A 10869-nucleotide genomic window follows, 5' to 3' on the forward strand; every position below is an offset into this window, starting at 1 on the left:
CAATATCTCTCCTTTAGAAATATTCATTCTCGAATGAGATTCAACTAGTATGGAAAGGCACATAATGAGGACTACCAACCCAACATAAATGCAATGACACATAGAAAAGCATAAACCATGAGGTTTTTAATCTTAACATAAATCACAACTTTAAAACTAACTTCATGAACATGCATGTATATGAGAGACATAAGAAAACTGAAACGTAGGAGTTTAATCGATCTGAACATGAACAACTTAGTACCTTAGGCTTGAGTGAAAGGATAGAGATATGGATAATTCTTTATCATGTCTGCTTCCGCCTCCCATGTAGCACTCTCTACTTGTTGATTTCTCCACAACACCTTGATGGACGCGACCTCTTTATTCCTTAACCTATTCACTTACTGGTCTAAGATTTCCACCGTAACCTCCTCATACATTCACATTCTCCAATGGTACAATATAGTTTGGATCACCCACAAACTTCTTCAACCTCGACACATGAAATACCGAATGAACCATAGCCAACTCTAGAAGTGTCAAAATAAGCCCAAATATAGGTAACCCACCCAACCCGCCCAAACTTTTATGAGGTGAGCTCAAGATAATTTGTATTGGGTTCAATCTCAACCCATTTTAAAAAAATCTTCAATTGAGCCCAACTTAATCTCCAATTTCAATCCATTTTATGGCTCTTTATTTGCATTGGTGTATATTTTTTCATATTAAATGTATGAATTACTAGCTATTTTATATCTTTTAGGGTTAATCTATCCATTTGTAAATTTTTATTTTTATTTTCTTGATTTGAAATTCAAATTGTGGTTATAAAAGATAAATAATAATATGTTAATATTATTGATATTAAGCAGTTCATGGCCCAAACCAAATTTTAGCCCAAATGAGCCCAACCCATTTGAGTCCAAAGTAAATTTGGACGGGTGATGACCCAACCCAATATTTATTTCAACCATTTTAATATTTTGAATTTCAACCCAACCCGCCCATTTTGCACCCCTAGCCAACTCAAATGGCAAATCTAACTCATATGCCACTTTGCCAATGCGCTGTAATATCCTATAAAGTCCTACAAATCTAGGATTCAACTTCCCTTTCTTACCAAAATACATTACGCCTTTCATGGGTGAAACCTTCAAATACACCCAATCAACTACATCAAATTCAAGGTCTCTCGTTCTTATGTCTGAATATGGATTTTGGCAACTTTGAGCCATCTTCAATCTTTTTCTTATGAGCCTTACCATCTCTATTTTATCTACTATCAAATCGAGGACAATCAATGCCATCTCACCCACTTCAAATTATCCCACTAGGGATCTACCCTTTTGAAATGTCTTCCAAAAATGTGAAGTAAATTGAGTGCCTCGATCCGATATGATAGACAAGGGAGCACCATGATTTTTTTTCCAATTCACAAATATACAACTTGGAATAGTCTTCGGCACTATAAAAAGTCTTAACTGGTAGAAAATGTGATGACTTAGTCATTTGGTCCACAATAACCCAAATAGAATTATATTGGCTTCTAGAGCGAGGCAATATCATCACAAAGTCCTTATTCACATCTTTCCACTTCCAAGTAGGAATTTCAATGTCTTGAGCCAAACTTCGCAGTTTTTAATGCTCAACTTTCACTTGTTGTTAATTTGACATTAAGACACGAACTCCGCTATGTCCTTTTTCATGTCATTCCACCAATACACTTCCCTTAAATAACTATACATCTTGGTGGATATCGAGAACTATGGGCCTTATTAAATATCGATTCCCTTAGTCAATCCACATTAGGCACACACAAATGACCTTATAACGAAGTAACCCATCTCCCACATGGGAGAAAGCCGCAATGTTTTTTTGGAAACTAAGTTCTTCAAAGAAACTAAAACCAGATCATTGTCTTGTTTGGACTTAACATCCGCCACAAAAGATAATTCCAGGCCATTATTCACAAGAACACCCCCATCATTAGAATCGATCAAATGCAAACCTAAATGTGCCAATTTATGAACATCCTTAACTAACTCCTTCTTACCTTCTTCAATATGAGCAATACAATCCATGGATAATCGACTAATAGCATCGTCTACAACATTTGCTTTACCTAGATCGTACAACACAATAATATCATAGTCCTTTAGAAGTTCAAGCCACCTCCTTTGCCTAAGGTTCAAGTCACTTTGGCTAAACACATATTGTAAGCTTTTGTGGTCGGTAAATACATTAACATGTACCTCATAAAGATAATGATGCCAAATTTTAAAAGCAAACACAATCGTCGCAAGATCAAGATCACAGGTTAAATAGGTCTGCTCATGCACTTTAAGTTGCCTAGAGACATATGCTATAACCTTACCATGTTGCATCAAAACACAACCCAAAACAATACGTAAGGCATCACAATGTCAAGATAGGAGTCGATGTAAGATGATTCTTCAATATTTGGAAAATTTTCTCACATTCACCTGACCATTGAAATTTCACCTTCTTTTGGGTCCACTTAGTCAAAGGAGAACCAATAGAGGAGAAACCTTTAAAAAACCTTCAATAGTATCCAGCCAAGCCCATAAATCTTCTAATATACGATGGAGACAATGGTCTAGTCCAATTATTTACCGCCTTCATTTTCTTTGGATCAACCTTAATCCCTCAATTAGATACCATATGGCCAAGAAATGCCATTTCCCTTAGACAAAATTCACACTTACTAAACTTAGAAAATAGTTGCTTATCCATCAACGTTTGCAATACAATCCTTAAGTGACACATATTATCTTTCTTATTTCGACAATAAATCAACATGTCATCAATAAAAACTACCACAAATATATCCAAGTATGACTTGAAAATATGATTCATCAAATCCATAAATATAGCGGGAGCTTTTTCAACCCAAAAGATATGACTAAGAATTCAAAATGTCCATACCTTGTTTGAAATACCATTTTGGGAATATTATACTCCCGTATCCTTATTTGATGATAACCAGAATAAAGATCAATCTTTGAGAAGTAACTTGCCCCTACAATTGATCAAACAAATCATCTCTGCTCAAAGTTGGATACTTGTTCTTTATGGTGACCTTATTCAATTGCTAGTAATCTATACACATTCGGAGTGACCACCCCTTCTACCTAACAAACAATACGGGATCACCCCATGGTGAAATACTTGGTATTATCAAGCCTTTATCCAACATATCCTTTAATTGATCTTTCAAATCCTTAAGTTCTACCGAAACCATATGGTAAGGAGGAATAGAAGTAGGTTTAATATCAAGATGGATATCTATGCCAAAGTCAAATTTTCTTTCAGGAGGAACACAGGGCAAGTCATCAGGAAATATATTGGGAAACTCATTATCTATAGGGTCCAACTCAAGAGTAGGACTTTTGAATCAACACCCCTAACTCGCACTATGGTAAATGCACTATTTGGAAATTATTTTCTAGGCCTTAATACAGGTGATGAATCAACCATTAATTACCAAATTATTACCCTTCCATTCAAGAATAGGCTCATCAAGAAATTAAAACTTGACCCTATGGGTTCTACAATCAATGGATGCATAAAAGGCATGTAACCAATCCATACCAATAATAATGTCAAAATTGATCATATCTAGTTCAACAAGATTACAAGGGATAACCTTATGCAAGACCGACATGAGACAATTTCTATAAACTATCTTGGCTAACACCGAAGCACCAACGGGAGTATATACCGAAAAGGGATCTAACAAGACTTCGGGGCACATACCAAATCTCATAGAAAGGTACGGAGTAACAAAAGACAAGTTGGCACCTGGATCAAGCAATGCTTAAATATCAAAGTTAAAGGCCCATAACATACCCTGACCATATCAACTGACTCGTCAATAGCTTGCCTAACATGTAGAGCATAGAATCGGTTGTTGCGTTGGCCACCTTTTGATTGAGCTTTGGCACATTATTGCACTTGGCCTCCTTGAGAAACTTAGCCTTGAGGACGACTTTCCCTTCCTTTGTTAGTAACAATAGGGCACTCAGATTGCTTATGTCTCATCTTGCCACATCCATAAAAAGCAACCATTCCCATTAAGCACCTTCCTCCATGATTCTTTCCACACTTAGCACACTTTGGAAAAGTGGGGCTACTAGTACTGAGACCTCCACCTTGACTTTAGGCTATGATACCCTATCTTTAACAAACTTCTTTCCCAAACCTTGGCCTTGTTGAGAATGGCCACTATTACCACCGGTCCAAGCATTTGAGAATCCATTCATACCGGGCTCTCTTAGAATCTCTCATCCTCATCTCTTTGAGTTTTTCTTCTTTAATTTGTTTGGAAAAGGTCATAAGTCGAGATATGTCCATTTCATTAACAAGCATAGCAGTACAATATTCCTTTGCAACCAAGTCAGACACCCCTAATATGAATTTGCTCATTCGGGCACATGGATTGGCAACTAATAATGGAGCATACTTGAATAGCTTGGTGAACTTGAGGGCATAGTTCCTTATACCCATGTTGCCTTGCCTAAGATTAATGAACTCCAAAACCTTTGCCTCCATTAGCTATATAGTAAAGAAGAAATCAAGAAAAGCATGCTTGAAGGCTTCCCAATCAATAGGGCCTTCATCAACTCTCTCAGACTTCCAGTGAGTACACCAAACTTGAGAAACACCCTTGAGCTCATAGGCTGCCAACTCTTCTTTTTCTTCTGAAATACCCCATAATGCTCGCTATCTTATAAACCTTATCAATGAACTATTGGGGATCCTTATCAACTTTTGAACCTAGAACTAGAGAGGGTTTATCCTTGCAAATTCCCTCACTCTAGAAGCCGGAGTAGGTGCATTAGGAGGAGCAAAGACTCCTTGGTTGGCCACAACTTGGGCTAGCTTAGTAATAGCAGTTCGGAACTCTATATTAGTCACTTGGTTGGGTAGAGGATCATTGCCTTGAGGGACCGCAGGAGTTTGGCCTTCATTAATATTGACCCCTCTTTGCATAGGTTCTCTTCTTAGAGGCATTTATGAAAATCATAAAGAACAATCGTTAGGTAGACAAAGTCTTAGAGTATATTCTATCGCACGACATAAATAATGAAAGAAGTGAAGAATTCCTAAAATGCCTCATAGCCTCCTATTGATAGATGTGGCACACTTCACACCCACACATAAAACTCTATTTTACACGGCATGTTGGACTTCCTAGATCATCTTAAACCTTGTGCTCTAATAACAAGTTTGTTACGACCTAGACTAGGCCGTAGACGTGACATGGTGATTGAAACCCTGAAGAGCTCTAACCAAGCCTCTTGAATTATCATAAGAATTCATAAGGTAAACTAAAGCAGAAATAATATAGGAAAAAGTCTCAAAATATAAATCATAAATGTATGAGAGTACGACAACATAGACTCTACATAGTTTTTCCAACCAATGCCTCTACTAATCAAGATGGGCGGGAGTTAAGACGTGTTCCTAGATCAACCTCAATGAGAACATAACAAATTCTTTAAAATAGAACAAACTCATAACTCTCCCTCCATGGATGAGGAATCACCAATCTTTATAGGATAGCAACTAGACTAGCCATGTGTGGAATAAACGTGATCCTCGACCCCTATATTATGAGATAATGTAGGAAATAATTATGCGTTAGTAAGTTTGATTAAGTATATGGTCATGCCATGTAATATAAATCATAGTATGCAATGACCAAATAACGTATGTGATAAATAAGATAGGTAAAGTCATGAGATAACCATAATTATCAAAGCATTTAAGAGACATAGTTGAAATCATAAAAGAATATAAAGAGAGTATAGATATGTGGGATAGTACCCTAACCGACAATAAGACCATGCGAGTTATAACATGGAATCCCAATGTCTACTTGCCAAGGTAGACTCTACCTCGCTAGGCAAGTAATAAACTTGTACTATATATGGATCCACTAGTTAGGACATAAAGTCAAATATTATGGTGGCACGTAGTTATGAGATAAGAGACTCTATATGAGGATTCCGTAGGTCAAGCCCCCAACTCAAGCCTCATTCAGTTCTAAGGCAAATCCCACTAATTACATAACATAGGAATCATACTTAGCATATATTATAAAACATGTTCATAGGTTTAAAACTCATAGAATACCTCATTTTCATGTCATAATTACAATGTGAGTAAAAGGGTATCAACATTACAAATCATACTTACATAATTCATATCATTAGGTTCCTAGGTCATCAGTTAAGGATCCTAAGCCACCTTTCTTCATATCTTTTATGAAATTCATATCTTGAACATAATTGTAATCCATGATTATAATACTTAAAATTTGGGATAAAGTTTATATACATAGTCAATATGATCAAAACCATGAAATTGGATTGAAAATATGCATGATCATACTACTCTTATCAACCCATACACAATTTATGAAAATAATGTCAATTACATAAGTAATTTAATCAAATATCATAGAATTCGTCATAAGTAAGAAAACCCAATACATAATCATTGATATTACGACTTTTGAATGGTAAATAATATGAATAAATTGATAAGAAACTTGGGACTCCATGGGTGAAAGGAACCCATGAATCAATTCCCACGTACCTTGATCAATTGACCTTGGAATTGAGAGAGGAAGTCTTCTAATTTACAAAAACCCTAGCAAAAAACCTTGATGAAGAAGATGATCTCTTGAAGGGACCTTGGGAGAGAGGTCTTAGAGTTGTTTAGGAACTAATAAGGGCAAATAATAGTTTTAGGAATTTAGGATAGTTAACATTATGAGTCTATTCCGAAAAATGTCCATATAAAATAATATGATATAGGGAAATGACCAAACTACCCCTCATTAGTCATGGTCAGAAGAATCCACGAAGGGCCTTCTACGAATCATAAATATGTTGAAAAGTCGTAGGAATGACTCATCCTACATGTCTCTGAAGTTTACATACGACTTATGACTATGTGTCATCATCCCCTCTACGACTCATCCTGTTGAGTCGTAGGGTGGGTTCTGAGACTTGTAATTTGCAGGATCTCAGACCTGCCCTGATGACATACTTCTACAAGTCATAGACTCTTTCACGATTTATCAAATGAATCATAGACCCACATTTTATCTTAACAAATTTCTATCCTTAGACTCACTTCCACGAGTCATATCTACAATTCATAAAGGTCCCTATGAGTCGTAGACCTACTCGTAGACTTAGGGACTTTCCAAATTTCCTTGAATTGTCTTTCGTTCAACTTTTCAACTCCTAAGGTCTTACACTAGGCCAATTCTTTACCTCTTTGATTTTCTTCGAATCCACCATAATACCTTCACTGAAAATAATATGGCAAAGGAAAGCAACTGACTTCAACCAAAACACACACTTTCTAAACTTAGCAAAAAATTGATGGTCCTTGAGAATTTACAAGACAATCCTCAAATGTTTGACATGCTTATTCTCACTTCGAGAATAGATCAAATATCATCTATGAACACAATAGTGAACATATCCAAATATTCTTAAGCCCAAAAGATATAACCAAAAATTCAAAGTGATAATACCAAGTTCTAAAAGCCATCTTTGGAATGTCACATTCTCTTAATTGGAGCTGTGATAACCATATCGAAGTTTGATATTTTAAAAGTAACTTGCACGTTAAAGTTGATCAAACAAGTCATCAATCCTTGGAATGGGATACTTAATCTTAATCGTGACCTTGTTCAATTATCGATAATTGTTACACATATGGAGGGAACTATTCTTTTTTCTGATAAAAAGAACTGGAGCACCCCATAGAGAGATACTCGATCTAATCAAACCCTTATCAAACAAGTGTTTCAACTGGTCCTTCAACTCCTTATGTTCCATTAAGGCCATACAGTTAGGAGGAATAGCGATAGGTTTGGTATCAGGAAGAAGATAAATAACAAATTTTATCTCCCTTTTGGGAGATATACCTGGAAGTTTATTGGGAAATACTTCCAGAAACTCATTAACAACCGATACTGACTCAAGAGTAAGAGCTTCGAAATTCGTATCCCAAACCCGCACTAAATGATAAATGCAGTATTTAGAAATCATTTTCTAATCTTTAAGGCACGAGATGAATTAATCTTTACCCATATTAATACCTTTTCATTCTAAGACTGGCTCATTAGGGAATGGAAACATATCCACCAGGATTCTACAACATAATTGAATCACGGATATGAGTATACATCGAAAAAGGTTCTAACAAGATCTTGGAGTAACAAATGATAGAGTAGAACCCGAATCTAACACTGCATAAACATTAAACTCAAAGACTTTTAACATACCAATCACAACATCTGGTGAATCCTCTAACTCCTGATGATTTTATAGGGCATATAATCTATTTTTGCTCATATCGCCATCCTAAGTAATACCATGTTGAGTCGGTCTTCATGTAGTAGTCTGGGTCTGGGGTCGACCACCTCCACCTCTAGTAGAATTTGAAGGACAATACTTTAATTGGTGACCCATATTTCCACAACTAAAGCAAGTACCTGAACCCAGTAGACATTCTCCTAGATGCTTCTTCCCACACTTCTTACATGGAAGAATGGGTTGACCACTCGGAGCTCCTCCTTAAGGTTTAGGGCTAGACACACTATCTTTGTTACAATTCAGAGCTTGAGTGTTAGAAGAATTTTTGGTGAAGTACTTTTTTGGAAAAATTGAGGACGACCATTGTTGCCCAACTTACCATGAAAGTATTCACCATTATCGGTTCAAGCCCTCTTGGACTCCCTTCTAGATCTCTACTTCAAATTCTCCTCTTCTATTTATTTTGCATGTGTCATAAGCCTTCATATATCCATCTCCTTGATTAGCATGTATTTCTACATTCCTTGACCACTAAGTCTGACAACACCCAAAAAGAACTTGCTTATATGAGCTCTTGGATAGTAAACCATGAAATGGGCATATTTTTACAACTTAGTGAATTTGAGAGCATACTCCCTTACACTATTATTACATTGCCTAAAATATTGATGAACTCTTTCACTTTAGCTTTCCTCAAATCCAATGGAAATAAATGATCAACGAAAAAACCCTTAAACTTTTCCCAATCAATAGGACCCATACCTTTATCCATCTCTCTTTTCCATTGATTAAACCAAGCTTGTAAATATCCCTTTAGTTGATATGCCTCCAAATCTGCCTTTTATACTGGATCGATGCCTATGATATCCATAATCTTGCCAATACCCTCAAGAAACTCTTGTGGATCATCGTCCACCATAGAACCATGAAACTCAAGAGAGTTCATTCGAGTGAAGTCACTCACTTGGCTACCCTCTGTACCTACATTTGGGTTCACTGGAGCTACGACTTCCCTATTAGCTTGAGAGGCTACGTCTTTGGCAAGTACTTGAAATACAACCCAAAACTCCATTTGAGAGACTTTCTGAATAAAATGGTCATTTAGAGCTTATTTCTCCTCATCATTCTTAGGTTCGAATATGACTTTTGGCGACTTTGAGCCGTGTTCAATCTTTCTCTTATGAGCCTTACCATATCCATGCATCTATTACCAAATTAGGACCAATCAATTCCATCTCACCCACTTCAAACCATCCCACTAGGGATCTACCCATTTGAAAAGACTTCCAAAAATATAAAGTGAATTGAGTGCCTCGATTCGATATGATAGACAAAGGAACGCCATGAATTTTTTCCAATTCATGAATATACAACTTAGAGTAGTCTTCAGCACTATAAGAAGTCTTAATCGGTAGAAAATGTGCCAACTTAGTCATTCGGTCCACAACAACCCAAATAGAATCATATTGCTTTCTAGAACAAGGCAATCCTATCACAAAGTCCTTATTCACATCTTCCCACTTCCAAGTAGGGATCTCAATATCTTGAGCCAAACCTCATAGTTTTTGATGCTCAACTTTCACTTGTTGAAAATTTGGACATGTAGACACGAACTCCACTATGTCCTTCTTCATGCTATTCCACCAATACACTTCCCTTAAATCATGATACATCTTGGTAGATCGCAGATGATTCCAATATCGAGAACTATGGGCCGCATACAATATTAATTTCCTTAGTCAATCCATATTAGGCACACACAAATGACCTTGGTAATGAAGTACCCCATCTCCCCCTTGGAAGAAAGCATAAATGGCTTTTTCGGCAACCTAATTCTTCAAAGCAACCAAAACCAAATCATTGTCTTATTTGGGCTTAACATCTGCCACAAAAGATGATTCCTGGCCATTATGCACAAGAATACCTCCATCATTATAATCGATCAAACGCACACCTAAACTTGCCAATCTATGAAAATCCTTAACCAAACTATTCTTATCTTCCTCAACATGAGCAACACTATCCAAGGACAATCGACTAAGAGCATCGGCTACAACATTTACTTTACCTGCATGGTACAACACACTCATATCATAGTCCTTTAGTAGTTCAAGCCACCTCATTAGCCTAAGGTTCAAGTAACTTTGTCTAAAAACATATTGCAAGCTTTTATGGTCGGTAAATACATCAACATGTACCTCATAAAGATAATGATGCCAAATTTTCAAAGCAAACACAACCACCGCAAGATCAAGATCATAGGTTGGATAGTTCCATTCATGCAATTTAAGTTTCCTAGAGGCATATACTATAATGTTACCATGTTGTATCAAACCACAACCCAAAACTAACACTTAAGGCATCATAATAAACAACAAACCCATCCGAACCTTCGGACAATGGAAAAATAGGAGCTGATGTAAGACGATTCTTCAATATTTGGAAAGTTTACTCATATTCACCCGACCATTGAAATTTTACCTTCTTTTAGGTCAACTTAGTCAAAGGGGAAGAAATAAAGGAG

General features: G+C 36.5%; 1 protein-coding gene across 1 annotated transcript; it reads right to left on the reverse strand.

Moving 5' to 3' along the window:
• Positions 1-7721: 7721 nt before the first annotated feature.
• LOC129899882 (uncharacterized) lies at positions 7722-9417 on the reverse strand. The gene is made up of 2 exons (XM_055974882.1): positions 9231-9417; positions 7722-8047 (listed from the first exon to the last, which is right to left on the reverse strand). Exons 1-2 carry the CDS (start codon positions 9415-9417, stop codon positions 7722-7724), a joined length of 513 nt encoding a protein of 170 aa, XP_055830857.1.
• Positions 9418-10869: the final 1452 nt, after the last annotated feature.

Source organism: Solanum dulcamara, chromosome 8 (assembly GCF_947179165.1).
Source record: "Solanum dulcamara chromosome 8, daSolDulc1.2, whole genome shotgun sequence".
Classification (NCBI taxonomy): domain Eukaryota; kingdom Viridiplantae; phylum Streptophyta; class Magnoliopsida; order Solanales; family Solanaceae; genus Solanum; species Solanum dulcamara.